The 19,734-nt window shown below is 40.9% G+C and overlaps 1 protein-coding gene across 1 annotated transcript in view; it reads left to right on the top strand.

Moving 5' to 3' along the window:
- The window catches only part of sema4bb (sema domain, immunoglobulin domain (Ig), transmembrane domain (TM) and short cytoplasmic domain, (semaphorin) 4Bb), a 53,334-nt gene extending 35,476 nt beyond the window's left edge, over window positions 1–17,858 (top strand). Inside the window, exons 7-15 of the mRNA XM_086273517.1 lie at window positions 257–373; window positions 878–1,035; window positions 5,583–5,764; window positions 6,281–6,431; window positions 6,982–7,192; window positions 7,309–7,424; window positions 9,480–9,637; window positions 9,979–10,070; window positions 11,769–17,858. Of these exons, the coding sequence (XP_086129643.1) occupies window positions 257–373; window positions 878–1,035; window positions 5,583–5,764; window positions 6,281–6,431; window positions 6,982–7,192; window positions 7,309–7,424; window positions 9,480–9,637; window positions 9,979–10,070; window positions 11,769–12,541 (1,958 nt within the window). The 3' untranslated portion in view covers window positions 12,542–17,858. The remainder of the gene's footprint in view (window positions 1–256; window positions 374–877; window positions 1,036–5,582; window positions 5,765–6,280; window positions 6,432–6,981; window positions 7,193–7,308; window positions 7,425–9,479; window positions 9,638–9,978; window positions 10,071–11,768) is intronic.
- The last annotated feature ends 1,876 nt before the right edge of the window (window positions 17,859–19,734 follow it).

Raw genomic sequence — 19,734 nt, 5'->3', positions numbered from 1 at the left:
GCGTCAGACTCTCTGATAAATAGCCAGACAGCAGCAGACATTGTTTTTGTTCAACTTCTTTAACAAGCAATTAGTAAATAATTGAACTGGATATGAAGAGGAGAAATGATTTGTCTATTCTCACTCAGACTGTTATGTGCTAACATTTCACTTTATTACCGATTTCAACTCCAGCCTGTTATTATTTCTTTGTCATGTGTTATTTTTATTGATTCCAAATTCAGTTCAATCTTTCTCTTCCTTTGTTCTCCTCCAGATGGTGAATTATATACTGGTACTGTTAGTAACTTTCAAGGGAATGAACCAGTCATTTACAAGAGTTTGGGTCAGGGAACTGCTCTGAAGACAGAGAACTCCTTAAAATGGCTGCAAGGTAAACTCCCATGTGTTTTTTCCTTCCACAAATCTTCCATTATGTACTGACCACTGCAGATAAGCTCCAAAAAGCAGCGATCATTAGCGAGGCACATTCACTAATGCATGCAGACGGAGAGCAAAGACAAGCGCTTGTAGATTGCGGGAGCCCAGCCTATCAGCCGTTGCACATGCACATCAAAACAACCTCATCCGGCTGCCACTGCTTTCGCCAGAGTAAGCTGCACTTTGCGCACAATTAAGACTCCTCTTGTCTTCTGATCTTTAGGTAATTCATGCAGACTGCTCCTGATGAGGCATCTGAGTACAATTATAAAGAGGATTCTGTTTCCTCTTCCCTTGCAGGATTGTATCACAGCTTGTTGGTGCAGACACTGACTTTTTCCAAATTTATCATGGCAGAAAAAAGTGGGGGGGGGGGAAGTTTCCCTGTGTCGATTATAAAGCTGCAACGCAGCTGTCTAACCACACGTTTGCTTTTGTGTTTTTCTATCTCTAACAGATCCCGTCTTTGTTGGGTCAGCTTACATCGAGGAGAGTCAGCCTATAGGCAACTCTGTGGGCGACGACGACAAGATTTACTTCTTCTTTAGTGAGGCGGGAAAAGAATTTGACTTCTTTGACAACACCATAGTGTCGAGGATTGCTCGCGTGTGTAAGGTAATGTACACGGGGTAAGGGTGAGGCGATTACACAAAATGATCATGCAAAAGTATGAGGCACAGCAGGGCTCAAGCTTCCTGTCCTTAATCCTGGCACAATTGCCTCAAAACAAGATGGGACACTCCCATGTCAAAGCACATTAGGTAACATTAACTGTATATTATGCCTGAGTAATTGCAATGGAAACATGTCACTGGTGCATTTAAACTTTTCTCTATTTAACTGTACAGGCATGTTTTCAGCAGATATAGTTTCCCCTTGCCTGAATCATTGCCTTGTCTCAGGCTCCCTCCCTCCCCTTTCTCTGCAATGTCATATCCCACTCTCCTTCCATCTCCCTCACAATGTCAGCTGCACTTGTCCATCCCTCCAGCTCCTTGCCGTTCCTCCGCCAGCCCTTTGAGCTTTGCAGGCATTATTAGTATTCAAGAGTGCTTCACAGCAATATGAAATGCTTCTTCCACCCTACTATATGGCCTGTTTTCTTGCATGCAAACTGTAGCAACTGCAGAATTCACTGGGATCATTTAAACCATTGACGTCATTCCTCCTCCGTCCGCTTCTCTCCTCAAGAGTTCAGTTTGGTTGATCAGCCTGGGTAATCAGCCACAAACTCCATTCCCTTTCACCTGTCGTCAGATCAGTTAAAAGGCTATGAAGCTGCATGATATACATGCACTCAGCGTCCCTACCTGACTGATGTCTCTTGTTCATGGAGGCAGTAATGTGAGTAATCGTGGGGACAGCATGTAATCTTAAGTGACAGCTTAATGACTTAGTCCTACTAGGCTCTGGAACTCGGTGCGGCGACACCTCGTGCTGCCGGCAGAGCACCTCCTGGGTTCTATATATGGAAATCATTGACAGAAGTGCCCCCAGACTGTGGCAACTTGCTGCAGATGAACTGTGCAATAGAGACAGAAGAATAGCTTTCTCTGCTCTGTAAAGCACCATTATTTCACAGGAATGCAGCAGCTCCCTTTTTACTTTCTGACGTCTTTTCAGTAGAAGCTCTTCTATAGCAATATGGTAGTGCTGCTTGTGGTTTATTACCCATTTTACAGGGTGAATAATGCATCAATACGTGATTTGCATTTTCTTTTTTCTTTCTTTTTTTTGTATCTTAGGTGGCCCGATTATTTACAGCGCCACATTTTTACTTTAGTTCCTCTCCCTTTTTTTTTTTTTAAAGGCCATCTTTCCTTAAAGTCAACTTACTGCTGATTGGCTGCCCTTCCCAAACAGATGTTTGAATAGCAGATGGGTGGAGCTTCTGCGGCTGAGATGACCACATTAGGGGCATCCACTCGCGTCAAGATTGAGGAGTCTAAAGTCTGAGCCAGTGATTCACAGGGATTACTTGTATAGCCGCTGACCTGAAAATGGCGGCTATGTTTATGCTGTCCAACAGTATAAATAAAGAAATATAGGACCACTTAAAGCATGTTTTAAAAAGAGAAAAATCCTTGTTTCTTGGCGTCTTGGCTTCACTAAAGGCCTTGCCAGCTATTTGCAGTCATGTTTCCAATGCAAAATATTTATGGATGTACAAACAACTATTGCTAGATTCCTAACCTAAGATGACAGATTTACACTTGTTTTTTTGCAGGAGACCTCTGAGATAATGAAGTTCTCTGAAATGGTCATTCACTCTGAATATAAAAATATTTTGTACATGTTCAGATTTGAGGTATAAGACTCAATATTTGATTGGAAATTGTGTCACTGTGGCATATGAGGGTTTAATTACCTCTGTGAGCTGTGTGTGAACTGCATAGGTGAGCAGTGATCTCGGCGGCCACAGTGTAGAACACGCTCCCTGTTGTTTTGAGAATGATAGTAAGCAGCTGTTCCTTTCACCATGTGTAGTATCCCTGCCTCTCCCATGACCCCTTAGGAAGGTGCACCTCACAGTTGGAAGTGTCTTTAGTAGAGAAAATCTAAGACTAAATCAAGACCGGCACAAAAATTCCCACTTTTTTTTTTCTTTTCTTTTTTTATGTCAGTGTATCAAATATAAATGTGTGTCTTGTGTGCTCCTCTGCTGAGGAGTGAGTGCTAAACTCAGATTAAGTAAAGCTGAGGTATGAAGACCCCTCCCTTTTGGCAGGCTCCAAATCTAATGCACTTTTGCAAACTGTCAGAAAACACGCACTCCCTTTTCTTTCTGTGTCAGGCCAAGTCCTGATATGTTGGTATGCGGTTTTATTTAATATATCAAAACCATGTTGCGTGTCATAGTTTATCTTGACGGACACTTAGAAAAAGAGAGTATGTTTCTTGTTAGATAAGATTAATTTAATGGTATTCTAACTACTGTTTTACTTACATTTTCTAAATAATTCTACTTATTCTACTACTTTTTTCCTTCTCCCAGTCTTTCCGATCTGCCCCCGCTCCCTTCTTGCCCTCCTCCTTTCTTTTGTTTATTCAGGTGTGCGCTCTGAAGGGCTGTGAAAAGTGGGCATGTTATAAATACTGCATGGCGCAATTTTCTTTACCTCGTGATCTATTACATCTCAGGTTGATGAGAATCTTGGATGTAATAAATACTATGAGAGTCGGCTAATGCCGCACAAGGAAGCGGGTTTATTTTCAGAGGGCAGCTATCAGAGGGGAGTGGTCGATGCGATTGTACAAGCTGTGCATCGGAGCACGGCAACAATAGCAGTGGACAGCTGAGAGAGCAGGAATGTGGTCTCCTCATTATGTGGACGGGCTACTACCTCAGCTTAGTAATTGGCTCCCAGGCCCTACATCATTCCCACGAGGGTGGCTTCACCTCACTCTTGAGCAATGTGATTGTTTGTGCGTGTGACAGCACATGGAGGAGGAAACGGAGGTAGTTATAGTTTTGCACTTTATTACCTCCTCACTCCTTGTGTGGTTATTTAGGAGTTGTTTTGGGTTTGGGAGACCATGCTGACGGGAACATTTGGATTTGAGGGAGGAAAGCTGTCTTGAGCATGGGCGAGGTCTCTTGTTTTCGGTCCTGCTCTTCCTCCCCTTCCTCCTAGTCGTGCTCCTCTAGTGTTTTCAAGCTTGCTCGCTGTATTTGGGAGGAGTTCCTTTTGGTGTGTGTTTACAAGCACTTTGATAATTGCTAGTCCTAGAAAACTCTGATAAGTATTTATGGGAATATTTTGCGACAGCTTGAAAGAAGAGCGAACGCCTTGTCTGTGAGCTGCAGGTGAAGTCAGGCATGAAGGACTGATCTTTATTTCAAAGCTGTAATTAATAACTAACCATTGTTTGTTTTTCTATTTCGCTATGCGCTCTCCTTCAAAGGGGAGCTGATATTTTATGCTGTGGCATCTTTTATGCAGAGCAGGTTTTTTTTGTTTTCTCTGTGTTGCATATTTTATTGTTAAAATGCTTTAAAAAATAAATAAAAAGGAGGGTCATGAGCATCTTCCGTTTCTCAACAGCACCCTCTGAAGCAAAGGGGATGGATTGCAACTGCGATGCAAAACATGGGCTCCAAAGTAATGTGTGCCTTTTCAAGGAGCTCGTACATTGCAACATATTTTAAGTCCCTTCAGTAATTTCACTGGAATGTTTGGCCTTCATGATCTGACAGTTTGGGGCTGTTTTCACTCATCTAGGGAACTTAATGCAGTTTGCTCTTAGCTTTTAAATGATTTATAAAAGTTTTTCTAGGGAAAGTTTTTGTGGTTCATATATAACATTGTTTGCTATCTGGTTTATTTGCTTTTTCATGCTTCTGACAGCAAATTTAAAATCCACTTGAGCTCTTAGGTGTACTCGGGCCGGGTTCTGTAAGGCTCCTGGTCCAGAGCTGACTCAAAGCCCATGGTGTCCTCCCTTCCTGCCACAGCCACAGCCTTTCCAGCTAAAAGCAGATTTTAGTCATAGCAAAGTTGAACTCCCAGATTTTGCCACAGCTCTGACCTTCTGAACTCAACTACTCTGCACTCCTCCTGCTTTTATCGCAAGATATCAGCGTGTTCCATGATTATCTCATGGAGAAAACACATTTGTAAGCCAAATATCCACATGCTCCACCAAACCTGCCTCCACCTTCGTACATTCTTCACACATCAATGATAGAAGCGTCAGTATGAAACCAGGAGGATTATGTCACAGTCATGTGACACATGAAGGGATCACTTTGAGTTTGTGGCTTTTTTTTTTCTTTTTTTTTACGGGGCGTTTTTTGTCTTTATGTAGTCGTCTTGTGTTTTATTTATTTTGTGATGTGTAATTGTAGTTGTGAAATAGATACTTGTGTTATGTAATGATATCCTATCTAACCATGTGCTCATGTTGTCTTTGCTGGTAGCTTTGTGCAGCTGTCTGTTGTTAAAGCCTGGTTAAAGGATTCTAGTGAAATGTTTAAGGTTTCTTCAGATGAACTGGAGATATCAGAATAATGCAGTCATAATTAAGTAACACTTTTTATCAACTCAAGTCCAAAAATAAGTACAGACTTGTACAACCATTGCAACCCCTGCCAGAATCTAATGAAAATTATTACAAGGACATAAAGTCCTCTAATAAACTTGCTGAATCTTTTTTTTCAGGGTGATAAAGGGGGTGAGCGAGTCCTGCAAAAAAAGTGGACTACCTTCCTGAAGGCTCAGCTCCTGTGTTCCCTCCCCGATGACGGCTTCCCCTTCAACATTATCCAAGACATGTTTGTCCTGAAGCCCACGGGAGACAGCTGGGAGAGCACAGTGTTCTACGGCGTCTTCACTTCTCAGTGGTACGACTCAAATGCAGGCGATGGTTGAGACTGTGACAGTGCTGTATGTCAGCTGTGACAGTGACATAAATCGCGCGCACACACTGTGATTTGTCACACTGTTACAGTCAAAGTTTACACACAAGCGTGGCTCGCACACACCCCATCTAGAGCCAATTTTTATTTAATATCTGCGCTCACACTTGGCAAGTTGTTGTTTTTCACTTGGCTCCTCTGAATTTAGAGCAGCTGTAATGTGCTTAACTGCTGATACGAGCCAATGTGATCCCAATGGTTAGTTAATGTATCAACAAAATAAAGGTTTTAATAAGGAAATCGCTCATGCGCCCACTCTGCAACTGTTCTCCATTGAGAAACTGCCATTCCAGTTTCTTGAATAAAATCATGGCAGTTGCAAAAAAAATCTCAGAACATGTGGAAAATTGTGTGATGTCGAGTTCTGATAGGTTAACATTTTGGTTCATTGACCAGTTGTTCACAGCTGAAACCCTTACATCCTCATTAATACGTTTACAGGTATAAAGGCGCCTCGGGAAGCTCCGCGGTCTGTGCCTTCACTATGGAGCAGGTGAAAAAAGCCTTCAGCGGGCGCTACAGAGAGGTTAACAGGGAGACACAGCAGTGGTACACCTACAACCACCCTGTACCAGAACCACGGCCTGGGGCGGTGAGTTGTGAAGGCCATATCTTATGACAAACAGTGCAATTCACTGCAACAAGACACAACTTCTTTCTGTGGCTCTTCATTCAGTAACAGATAAATGAGGATAAAGAGCTGTCTTTGTTGTCGTGTGTACAAAAGCTATATTAAACACACCAACAAAACATCCCGTCCTACCTGTAGTGTTATTTTAGGCTGTTGAACAAGTCTGACGTGAAGCAGATGTTTCCCATTTATTTTCTTTGTCTGCTGGAAAACAGAAAGTACTGTCCTGCTGTGGGTTGTACGAGAGCCAAAGATGCCTCAGAGCATAAAAATAGAACATACAGCTTAAGAACATGATTAAACCCATCAGCCAATGTGGTAGTTTTAAGCTCCTTATCTCACTGATTCCATTTTCATTTCTGTGTTCTTAAGTAATTAAAGCCAAGGTCAGATGTAATTCAACACCCCATCGTATTGTATCCATTTTTCAGTACTGCTCAAATAATAAGCAGAGATTCTTTTTTTTTCTTCTTCTTCTTCTTCTTCTTTTTGTTATTTACTCTCCCCACAGTGCGTGACCAACCACGCCAGGCAAATGGGAATCCAGTCATCCTTGCACATGCCTGATAAAGTGCTCAACTTTGTCAAGGACCATTTCCTGATGGACAGCGCGATCCGCAGCACGCCGCTGCTGCTCAAACGCAGCGTACGCTACACGCAGATCGCTGTGCACAAGATCCAGGGCATGGAGAGAGCTTATGATGTGCTCTTTATTGGCACAGGTGGAGCCTAATATATTCTACAAGCATTTCATTTAATAGGAACAAAAACAGAGCAGAAGAAAACTGTCCTCTGAAAACTATATATCTCACTTCCGCTTGTTCTGTGTGTCTTCCAGATGATGGAAAACTCCATAAGGCCATCAATGCCAATGACAAGATGCACATTATAGAGGAGATGATTCTGTTCGCTGAGCCGCAGCCAGTGCAGCACATTGAGCTTGATCCTCAAAGGGTAAATCACCACCTTTACCATATACACTGTATATAAAAGATGAACATAGCCACAAGGGTATAACTACTCCCAATTTGTTAAATTTAGTGTCTTTGCTGCCTCCATGTTTTTGTTTTGTTTTTTGTTTTTTTGTGACCATATTAGGACAAGAGAGAGTGAGAGCTTATCAGCTAACACTGCCAAGCTTTTTTTAGCAGAACTCATCAGTACACAGGTGCTGGTCATTATTGTTGAGTAACATATAAAACAAAAACCTAAAATTTCACTCACCTGAGGTAGACCACAGACTTCATTTGGTTTAGTACCGTATTTTTCATACCATAAGGCGCACTGTCTATGAACGGGTCTGTTTTTATACATAAGGCGCACTAAGTGAAACAAAGTCATAAGTCAAATTTTACTCAACTCATTCTTCTTGCTGTCTCCACTCCTGTACCATTGATTCATTAATGTTGAATTCTCTCGCAGCTGCTCTATTCCCATTTTGTTGCACTATATTAATGACTAACCTCGTATTATGGATGGATTGTCTCAGTTGTTCTCCTGACTGAATTGCCATGTGATTGCATTTGTCACTAACCATCGTGAACCCTCACCTTAACTTTAATCGAGTGGAAAAAAAAAGTTAGCGTTCATCCTCCAGCTTCACTGTGTTTATGTTATGCTAACTTAGCTGTGTTGCTAGCGATCACGTACCACATCATTATATAACAGCTAGTCCAACTTCAGTAACCCTAAAAAAGTCACTGCTGTTTAGTTTTCTGTCTTCCTTTATGTTGGAAGTGATAGCAGAGCTGTACGTTTTAATTTTTTCAGAAATCTCTCAGTCAGAACATGCTATATCATGTTTAGGTGGAAACTAGTGAACTAACTTCACGCTAACTTCTAACTCCGCTAAATGTAATAAATTCTGTTTTCATGGATGCCTGGATGTTAAACTTAACTGTTACACCTGGTAAAGCAGCCACACTGATCTTTTTATTAAAGAGTCGAAAGGTCAAGTTCACTGGCTTCAGTTAACAGAGTTTAACCCTAAGAAACGACCACGAGATACAGACATCTGTGTCCGCATCCACCTGTCAGTCAAAACCACCAGTCAAAGCTAACTTTAAATGGTAAGAATGTTTTAAAGGTTGAGTTTTTAAAAGTTCACCGGCTATCATGTGGACATTAAAACAGCTAGCCCTTCTTTTGGCACTCTTCTCTTGCCTTTATTTTTAGACTCTGAAGGTGTCTTCTTGATCATTAGCAGTGTTTAAAGCAGAAAATAAGGTAAAATTGATTTACTACAACTTAATAACAGTGTAATACAACCATAGTGGCCGTGTTGCTTTGTATCCATTTATAATAAATACTTTATCCCATTTTCGAATGTTTGGTGTTTAATTTACAACTAATGAAAATGTGGAAGAGCGCTCTTTATCAGAGCACAAACTGGCTTCAGACATCTTCTTTCCACAGGGGCCATTCCATTGAGTTTTCCTGTAAGTTATAGCACCGTCTGGAACGGAGTTTATGATCCTCTCTGGCATTTTACCCAGAGCTAAATTTCATTACCTTTTCTCTCTTTATTACATAATGGCCTCTCTCGGGGCGAGCAGCCAAACCGAAATCTTATCTTAGATTATGTAATTCTAATAAAGTCTGAGATACTGTTTGTGAGTGTATTCTTAGCTCCAAATAGGGAAATGAAAGGCTAAGACAGAATGCTTATGGTGTCTGTCTAATACAAGGGCCAGAAAAGCTGGTCTAAATATAGATTGTATATTTGGGAACAAGGGGGAGCCGTGCGTCACTATGACAGGAACATTAATGTTGCAAATGCATATCTGATGCACAGATGTAGGTAGTAAAAGTGCTAAAGATGCTCCTCAGATGGTATCAAGAGAACAGCTGGTCAGAACTACTCCATTGTGTAGGTTATGCTTTTCTGTTGTAATTAATTGTTTAGCATTTTTCGTCTTACTCTGCAACCAAAAGCAGAATGTTTTTTACCTTTTATATTGTAGTTAGATCTGAAATGCACTCCCCCCTCCCCTCCCCCCTCCTCTACAGGGTCTCTTGTTTGTGTCATCTTACTCTGGCCTGGTGGAGGTTCCTGTAGCTAACTGCTCCAACTACCTGAGCTGTGGTGAGTGTGTGCTGTCCAGAGACCCTTATTGCGCCTGGACCGGACAACTGTGCCAGGATGTCAGGATGGCTCCACCTGACAGGTGAGAACTACAGCACGCAGGAGGAAGACATAATTACACTGTGCCTTTTACTGTTAAAAGCAGGAAAATATGCGAGGATAAAAATTCCTCGTTGCTCAACCTTATGTCTTTTCTACGAATGCGCTTTTTTCTTTGAACGTCTACCCAAACAAACACACAAAATAAGCATTCAAGGATCTGCTTTATGTCCCTTAGTGTTAATTTTAGAACAACATTAGTCACTGTATTAGTAAGTTTTAAATGAAAGACTTGGCGATTGCGATAGGAGACATTAGTAATGTAATGTAAGGTGCCTGTCATTACATCTGCCTGTTGTTTTTGTTTGGTATGTTTTGCCTCAGCCACTGGCAGCAGGACGTGGAGGAGGCTGACACATCAGCTATTTGCAACAGGACTCTTCCTAACCCCAGATCTGCCAGACCAGTAGCTTCTCGTGAGTGTGTTCTTTCTGCACAGTGGCCTTTAATTTAAGTGTGTCTGTCACCTCACGCACAAACAGCATGCACTTAGAGTTCACAAAAACATGTTGCCACTACTGTCAAGTCATGCACATACAGTTGTAAGAAAAAACAAGTTGCATATTCATGCAAGTTGTTTTCCAAATTCCAGTTTTGAATTTAAAGTGCTGTAGTAGGAGCTTCAGGCTTATATTTAATGGATATAAAGACAATTGGCTCAGCATTCAGAAAAAAAAAGATTAAAGATTAAAAATTTGTCTACTAAACCTTGTACCTCAGATACAGGAGAAGCAATAGTTTTCATCCTAGATCTGTCTACTTGACGGTATTCTTGAGTCTGTAGGAGTTTGTATAACTGCATGGGTTTCCTGGACTTGGGGAAAAGTCATTTGACCAAACCCCTAAGCTTGTCTAGTGGGGAGTAGTTCAGGAGTATGGGATATTGGGTCAGCTGTTGCAGGCTTTCCAGTTCCTGTACAACCACAGTGTGAACTTCGTTCTTAATGCCAGCAATACGTCATATTTCTCTTCCCTGTGGGTCGTGGGCTCAAACGGTGTGTATGAAAATCAGCACCTCCATGACTGAGACTTTGGTTCACAGCTGTAAAAAGGTGGATTCCCCACTTTGATTGAGAAATTACTTGTAGCCTCAAATAGAGGAGTTGAGGAATTTTAGGGTCTTATTCACAAGTAAGGGGAGAGAGGAGCAGGAAACAGATTGGTGCAACAGTGATACGGGTGCTGTACTAGTCTAAAATGGGGAAGAGAGTCCTGTACATGAAAACAAGGCTGTTGATTTACTAGCCCATCTACATTCCTACCCTCAGGTGATTTTGGGTATCCAACTAGGGTGCCTCCTGGACACCTGCTAGGTGAGGTTTTCTCCGTATGTCCTACTGAGACTAGAGATTAGATCTCTAAGTTGGATTGGGAACACCTCGGTGTCATCCTGTGAAAGCTGGAGGGAGATGGCTAGGGGGAGGTAGGTCTGACCCAAACCCAGATAAGTGGCAGAAAATAGTTGAATGGTGTTGAAACTAAAATGTTTTTGCTGATGTGTTTTATGCACATAAGATTTTAAATGGATTTAAGTAATAGAAATAGAAATAGAAATATGGTGTTAATTTGTTAGCTTCATGGGTGGCTCTTTATTATTTAAGAAAAGAGCCATGCTTTCTGTTTATATTCTTTGTGTCTTCAAGTCGGTCTAAGCTAAGCTAATGAGCTAAGCTAACTCGTCCTGGCTGTAGCTTAAAATTAATTGATCTCCTCATTCTTGGAATGTGAAACTACACCTTTAAATGAGACTTTCTTAATCATGACTGCCAGGTTTATAAAACCAAGATGAGTTGTGATAGAAACACACAAAATCTCATGTTAGATGTTCTGTCTTCTGTCTGTCTTATTAAGGATGTTTTGTGTTGGTTTACACAGCATGTGTGTAAATATAGGCTTAGTGGTCTTAACATATGCTATTGCTAATTGCCAGTAATTAATCAAGTGATCATGCAAGTGTTTTTCTTCTTCTTTCCCTATTCAATCCCTACTCAGCTGAGGTCTGAACCAAACTGTGGGTTAAAAGATTCATTACATCCCGAGTCGGTATGCAGTTGGTCAAATTACTGGCATGTTTCAGTGTTTTGAAACAACATTCCTTTTATTTTTGTTTGTAGGTGGCTCCCCTTGTCAGCTCATTACCATCCCAGCCAACACATTTAGAGTCCTGCCATGTAAGCTGCGGTCCAACCTGGCACAGAGGAGGTGGCGTTACAGTGATAGCGCCAGCCAGTTCCTCTATGCTACCCCCGAGGGAAACCTGGTAGTTGTGGCTCAGTCTGAAAGGATTGAGACCTATCAGTGCTGGTCAGAAGAGGAGGGCTTCCACCAGCTGTTGGCCAACTACTGTGTGAGGGCAGAACCACGCCAGGAGAGTACCACTCTGATTGGTCACTCCCGCACGCCTCACATCACGCGCGAGGAGACCATCATCCTGCCTGGCGAGTCTCGCTCTGAGCAGGTCCATACGAAGACGTACTGGAACGAGCTGATTGTGGTGTGCGCTCTGTTGGCCTTCTCCCTCGTGGTGTTCTCCTTGTTCGTCATCTACAGGAACCGTGACCACATGAAGTCCATGCTGAAGCAGGGCGAGTGCCCTAACATGCAGCAGAAGAAGCCACGGATAGTTGGAAAGCCCACAGAGAGTTTACCGCTTAACGGTAACACAATCCCCGTTTCTACTTCAGATCACAAGGGCTACCAGACGTTAAACGACAACTACATCTGCAGCACGCCGACACACGAGTCCTCGCCAGATAACAGCAAGAGCTTCTCCGAGGCCTCCGACAGGCGGCCGCTTAACCTGAAAGAGAGCCACGTGGAATACTCCCCAACCTGCCCTCGGCCCAGAGTGAGGTTAGGCTCTGAGATCAAAGACTCCATCGTCTGAGAGCACAGCATTCATTAAGCGACGACACCCTGTATCTTCACGAGGGATACAGGCCACCGAGCAAAGGAGAGGAGACCCAGACATCCTCCTATATCACAGCACATCTTTTATTTTTGTCATCTTAGTTCTGTGATCAGAGTGGAGGTCATTTTGTTTAGTCATTTCCACTCCGAAGCCAGAGGTCGGTCCGGTTTGCTGTGTAAGGCAGAAAAAAATGAAGCAGCACAATACTCCAGTTTGAGCCAGGATCAGGAACCATGGCAGCTGCTAAGAATAATTCTCACACATTACTTTTTTCTTTCTTGGAGTCATTCTCATGGCCACTAACACCATATGTGGGTGAGCATAAGGCTGGGCAATATGGGGGATAAAAAACAATAAAATAAAAAGATAAACAGAAGACCTTTTAGTTCCAATGTTTATCACACTGTCTTTTTAGGTATGCAACAATAAAAAGTTGTCTAGTCTAGATATACATCATATACTATTACAACCACAGACAGCGAATTTAAAAATATTTATATTTTACCCAGCCCTGTTTGAGTAATCTTGCACATTCTCTGCAGAGTGTGGCAGCCACACGTCTGTTATTATGCACACTAGAGCCAAGCTACAGCTACATGGTGACCAAGAGTTCAGGTTTAGAAGTATTATAGTACATGAAATGCATATTCATTAAGATCCACGGATTATGGACACAAGTCATAAACACATTTGTCCCCATTCGCTGAATAAACGTCATGACTGTATGAGGATAAATAAGATGAAAGCTGAAGCGGAGGAGGAGAATACGCCACACCACTGTCTCAATGAAAAAGGACTGCAACGTTAAGATGATAGAATATGTGTAATTATATATGATGCTACGCCTATATGCTGACGTTTACCTCCTGAATGTATGTTGTCGTCGAGAGAAAGTCTGTTTCACTCAAACAAAACTGCACCACAGATGATTTAGAGAGACGGTTGCATTTTCGCTCATCTGAGTCAGCCCTGCTCTTGAGTGTTGACCTGCAGATTCCATGATGGGTTTCTAAATGGACTTAAAAACAGCTGCCCCCTTTTTTTATGTGCGTGTGCGTATTTGTTTGTTTTGTTTTAATGGAACTGAAATTCCAAGTGCAGAGAGGCAAAGGAACAAAAAGAAATGGGGACAGCTACACCTCCACCACATTTGGGGCAGCACCAAAATCATCGTTGTGCACTGTGCCAAAAAAAGCTAAACAAAAATAACTTTATTGTCTTATCTAAATGCAATAGTGCCATTCTCACATGCCCATCTCATGCTTTGTGTTAGCATTGATCACTGTCAAAGAGCACATGATGACGGACCCAGGGAATGGGTTTCGCTAAAAGTATTGTGGCACTAATAATAAATAAATGTAAAGTGCAAGGTTGGGGATTTCTAAGACTGTTAGCTCATAGCAGACTTTACGGACTGTGTTGGGCAAAATAATTGTTGTAAATTTTGAACCGGGGCCAAATGTTTTACATGGCGATTACGTGCCATGTGGTTGTCAGGTGTGAAAATATTCCAGTTTTCCTTCTGCCATCTCACCGAGACACATCTGAGACGGTTGAGCTCAGCTTGTCTACTTTAAGTGCTAATCAAGCCACTCGAAATGTAAAACTTACAGAATAAGTAATAACTAATGCTGCTGTAGGGGAAAGGAAATGTTGCGAGTTCTCTTGTCCAGACTACAGCTGTATGATATCATGGCATAGATACACAGACCTTTTGTATTAGCTCAGTTTGACCCCGCCCCCACCAGGTTACAGGTCCCAGACTCGCCACACTCAGTCAAAGTCGAGGTGACATAAATGTGAAAGCACAAGTAATCAGGGTGTTGAATACTTACAGGTTTGCACATTTCACTAAAATCAGAGCTTGTTCCAAGAAATGCAACTACTGAGGTGGACGGTATGGCTGCTAAGGAAAATTTTTAGTAATCAGTTATTACAGGGACCAGTGCAGCCATCGCAAACACTCTCGCACCCACATTGCTTAGACTTTTGAGACTTAACGAGCAGAATTTTCCAAAGATGCAGAACTCCGATCATGTTGTGTAAATCTGAATGAGAAACATTTACACAGCCGTAAGGACAACATGGCACCACATGTCTTAGACTACAACACCAGGTCACTGTATTGATTATGTAAGCCTACAATATATATTCCAGTGTCATGCAGGATCAAAACTTTGCTTTTTCAAACACTGAGCAGATGAAATGTTATGTAACTGCTACAAGTTGACAAAGTAACTGCACAGCATACTGCGCAACAGTGGTCAGTGTTTCCTTTGTTTCTTAGGTTTTTGTTGTGTGTGTATATACAGTACCTGTGCTTAATATTGTGTGTTTTAAGGGACCTTGTGCAAGATGTGTTGTAGAGATAGTCGTGAAACTAGAGAGTGAACACTGGTGATTTTTTTTTTTTTTTTTTTTTTTTTAATTTTATTTTATTTTTCTTCTTCTTTAATAGTGCTTTACTGCCTAATTTAGAAAACATTTGACCACGCTGTTAGTTTAGCATCTGGACTAGTTTTCACTCAAGCACATCAAAGCAGGACAGAGATGGGGGTTTTTCATGCTACTGATGAAAGTTTGATGAAGAGATCAACATCTTTTTTTTTTTTCCTGTAGTTAATGTGATGCTACAGCTTCCAGTTAGTTACTTTAGCTTAGCATTAAAAGGGAGAAACTCTGTCTGACTTTGTCCAAAGGTAATCTTAGTCTGCCATTATGAAACGTATATAATAAAAAAAGATGGACCAAGTCTACCCGTTGGTTTTAAAGCCCTCTTCTGAAGCCTTGATTTTAACATTTTATAATTTTTGTCTTATTGGTGCATTTAAAACCTTCAAATTGCACCACAGACATAATTAAAAGGTCCACGGCTGTGAACTATGAAACAACTTCAGCGTAGCCAGTCTTTGCATTAGTGGGCTTCACAAAACCTAAAACCTGCGGCAGAGGTGACGAGTATCACAATGATGGTTATCAACTTTCAGTGTTACCGCGAGCTCTCTGCTTCAGGTTCTGCTCATGCAAAAAGGAGCTTTTCACGTGTCATTTGACTTTTCTTCCACTCAAAACGGATCAACTGAGTCACATCTACTCCAGTCACATTATGAGAGGAGTGGGCACATCTCTAAAGATTATTATTTTAAAAAATGACAGTAAATTGCTAAACCAGAGCTGCGAAGAAAATGACAGTAATAATCCAAAAGTTGTTAATCTTGTGAATTCATGATCATCACAAGGGTACCAAGTGGCAAAATGAATAAACTCAACTTGTATTTTTTTTTATTGCAGTTTCAGTGCTGCTGTTTATTTCTCATATGACAGCTGCACATTCAAACTCTGAAACTTGATAGTTTAAAAATGACTTACAATGATTGAGCAGGTTGTTTATATAAAGCATGACTCCCAACAGAAAATCTAGATCAGACATTGAAGCATGTCATAAATAAAATAACAATTTTACCTTGAAACTTTAAACGTATAATTAAGGTTAGGGTTCTATTTTCACCTGAAGTTACCACAGTGATCTAGCCAGGTGAAAGGAGAGCCTCCTTTATGATTCTGAAAACTGATTTTTTTTTTTTTTTTTTGCTTAAAATGGCTGCGAAACTATAACCTTCATAGCACACCCCTCATTTGAGCAACGAGCATACAGCTAGCAGCTACAAGCGCCCGTGTCAGCATTGATCTGTCATTCAAGCTGCCACTTTCATAAATATCATTTTAATGGAATTTAAACAGGAAAATTACTGAAGTAATTTCTGTACCAGGCTGTGAACATGATTATTTCTGCCTTGAAGTTGGGAGTTTTGACATGGGGATCAACTTATCTTTGGGTCCAGCCTCAAGTAGCCATTAGACAAATTGTGCTTTAGGTGTCAGCCTAAAAAGTTCCCTTAAAGTATCAATTTTTAACACTTTGGCTTTAGACTATTTATCAAAAGCAGATGCAGTCTTTTCTGCCGTTGGCTTTGCATATGCTGGTATGAGCAGACAAGCTGGTTCCTCCTTTTTTTCAGACTTTGTGCTAAGCTGGGGTATCAGGCTTCTAGCTGTAGTGCATAAATACGAGCGCGATATCAATCTTATCTAACTCTCAGCAAGAAAACAAATATTCTTTTCCAAAACTATTGCAAGCTGAGACCAAGCAAACAAACCAGAGTATTGCATTTGCCAACAGATGGATAACCAAAATGAAACTGATTCCAGAAGGCTTGTGTTTTTCCATTTCTGCTAACACAGATTTTTCTAAACTATATGATATCTTGGTAGCCTGCTTTGATTTGTTTGGTGGATAACTTCACAGCATAAAATGCCTTTGGATATCACATTGCTCTGCCTTTAGCCACGTGCCACATTGTACACTACCCAGCAGTGACCTCACCAATAGAAACATGGTGAATGGCGTGATTGTAGCCCTCAGTGGGCATCTTTAACTCCACAACGCAACACGGGTCAACAGTAGATTTACAAATTCACCTAAGCCACCATTAACTTAACCTGCTAACTAGACTGGGAGCTGCTCAAAATCTTGTACCATTCTGCAGCCTTTGCTCATCTAAGAAAAAAAATGGTGCTGTACACATTGGAAGCATCACTTCCTCTGGTGAGGTCACCTATTTAACAATACACCACCTGATCTCGTTTAGAAATGCTGAAGTTAAAATGCAGTTGGACCTTGCCAATTAATAAGCTTAGATGAAATATATACTGTGTGATAGCTTTGCATATTTATCAATGATGGGCCTTTTCCATAAAAGGCAAACAGTAGTACAACAGTTTTGAGTAGCTCCTTATTAATGCAACATACTGTACTGGATATGAATGTAGCCAACTATATATTTGTAGAACACCTACTGCAGTATATTTTCCTAAAATGGCTTAAGTAGGCAATCCATTGCAACATCTTTTTTAGGATTTTATTTCTTCAGTCATAAATGCAAAGAAACGACATCATACAGTTAATAAACCATTTGTGCTGCATGGTATAGTACGTGAACAAGATGCAAGCACAGCTCCAGATCCTCCATATCAGCTCAGCCATGAGACGGCGACAGCCTCGCCTCAGCGTATCGAACATCATAAGCTTAGTTGACTGAATAACGATTAGACAAATGTGGTCTTGCCTGCATGATTTCTTTTTTTTTATTATTATTATTTGTTGTGTACAAATAACATTGTGAACTGTATTTTTTTGTATCATTGAGATTGTGACTGTTGTTTTTATTATATTGTACATAAAAGGCACTTTATTTTAATTTTTTTTAAATAAATGAATAAATACATGTTTTGACACATGCATGTGGAAGTCCATTTTTGCGCTACAGATTACGGTTTATGTTTGGGGCTCTTGTGTCATTTTAGATGTGGAAACAAAGCAGTAACTCATAACCTTATACTTTAAATATGCTCAGGGTTGCACATTTTCTATATAAATGCAACACATAAGATGTTTACACAAATCCTAAAACTAGAGAACTAATCCAGTTTTATGTCTGTGAGAGGCAAAATAATGTGAGCCTTGAGGACTGGCATTAAATTTCAAGATGATGTTGGAATCAGACGAGCAGGTGCCCATCTTTGTTTAAAGTCTACATGTTAGTGCTACTTGTCAAACCACTTGTTGCACTTGTTCAACTGCTTGGTAACACAAATATCTAGTTAGCCAATCACACTTTTTTTTCCCAAGTCAAGTGGCTTTATTGTCATTTCATTTCATTTAGAGTACACAGTGAAGTGAGACTGTTCCTCCAAGATCATGGCGCAACATGTAACCTATAACAGCCAATCAACACAGGACTACATAAAATCCAAGTGTGCAAAAATTGCAAAAAAACAAATCAAAACAAAAACAGTGCAACACCAGACAGAACAAAACGATGCAGACACAACAGTGCAATAGAAAAGTACAACAAAGACAGCTGGTTGTGCAAAAAGTAACTTGATGTATGAAGGTGTGCGTGTGTATGAGAATGTGCAGATAAGCGAGTGTGGCTGCAAGTCAGTGCATTTAGACACATCAAGGTGGTTAAGATGAGCAACAAAGAATGGGGAAGAAGAGTGATTTAAGTGACTTTGAACATGGTATGGTTTTTGATATCAGCGGGGCTGGCTGTGTATTTTTAAAGCTGCTCATCTACTCAAACTTTTCCCACAAAATCATCTCAAGGATTTACAGAGACTGGTCTGAAAGAGAGAAAGGAAGAGGAGAGGTGAAGAAGAGAATCAAGCAGCACCAGTATAACAAAATGAGAGATCCCAACCTCTGAGCCTTACTTTAAAGTGATGTCAGTTAAATATGGTGTTTGACACAACAGTATGATGCATTTTTTAATCATGACCAAGCTAGAATTGCATGTAATGATGTCAGCTGTAACCATTTTGGGACACTTTTCATATTAAGGGCCACTTTTAATGAATACATAACAAGGTGTAATGTGTCACGCTATTAAATATGCTATGCTATACAGTTCCTCAAAGATACCCCTGTGAACCCTCAATTATAGGTCTTCCTGCTGTCTCCTCTATCCTCCAGATGCCTTTAGAAACTGAGGCATCCTTTAGCGTAGTGTACCGAGGCTGATTTTCAGGTCACAGACAGGAAGACGGTGGACAGAGAAGGCAGAAATTAGAGAAATATGAGAAGCCTAAAGTATTCAGATCCTGCAACGTGTGCTCTGTATCGCCGACCATCATTTTCACAAAACATCTGCAAACATCCAGGCTGTTTGGATGATTCACAATTTACTGCTTTATAAAAGGGCCAGATTGCAGATGTCTCTTCAGAGAAAGGAAAAAATGTATCATCTGTCATTGTTGTGTAATGACAGCTTTTATCTGACCCGCTGCTGGTCTCCAGGCGGTGGTTAAGTGCTTAAAATTAGTGACTGAGTGCAGTTTTTGAATGTAAATTTTGGCCATCTGGCCTCAAATACCAGATTCTCACTGAAGCATATTTTATTCAGAGAATATCGAAACCAGGTTTATTACTCATCGCTCATGTTTACAAATGCACTGAAACACAGCACACTGGGCTTGTATTCTCTTCCTATGACAACTTGTGAGCACTTCTAGAGCTGTATTAATGCCACTTTTAAGATTTTACAGCAACATAGAGATTGAGAACAACTGCAATAGAAAATGCTTAGGGTTCTGATTTGGCAGGGGTA

The sequence above is a fragment of the Aulonocara sp. 'chitande type north' Nkhata Bay genome, linkage group LG1 (assembly GCF_057382095.1).
Source record: "Aulonocara sp. 'chitande type north' Nkhata Bay isolate Kocher_YH1m ecotype deep benthic linkage group LG1, A_spYH_male_GT1.1, whole genome shotgun sequence".
NCBI lineage: Eukaryota > Metazoa > Chordata > Actinopteri > Cichliformes > Cichlidae > Aulonocara > Aulonocara sp. 'chitande type north' Nkhata Bay.
The sequence above is the reverse complement of the archived record's forward strand: the minus strand, read 5'-3'. Positions and strand labels throughout refer to the sequence as shown.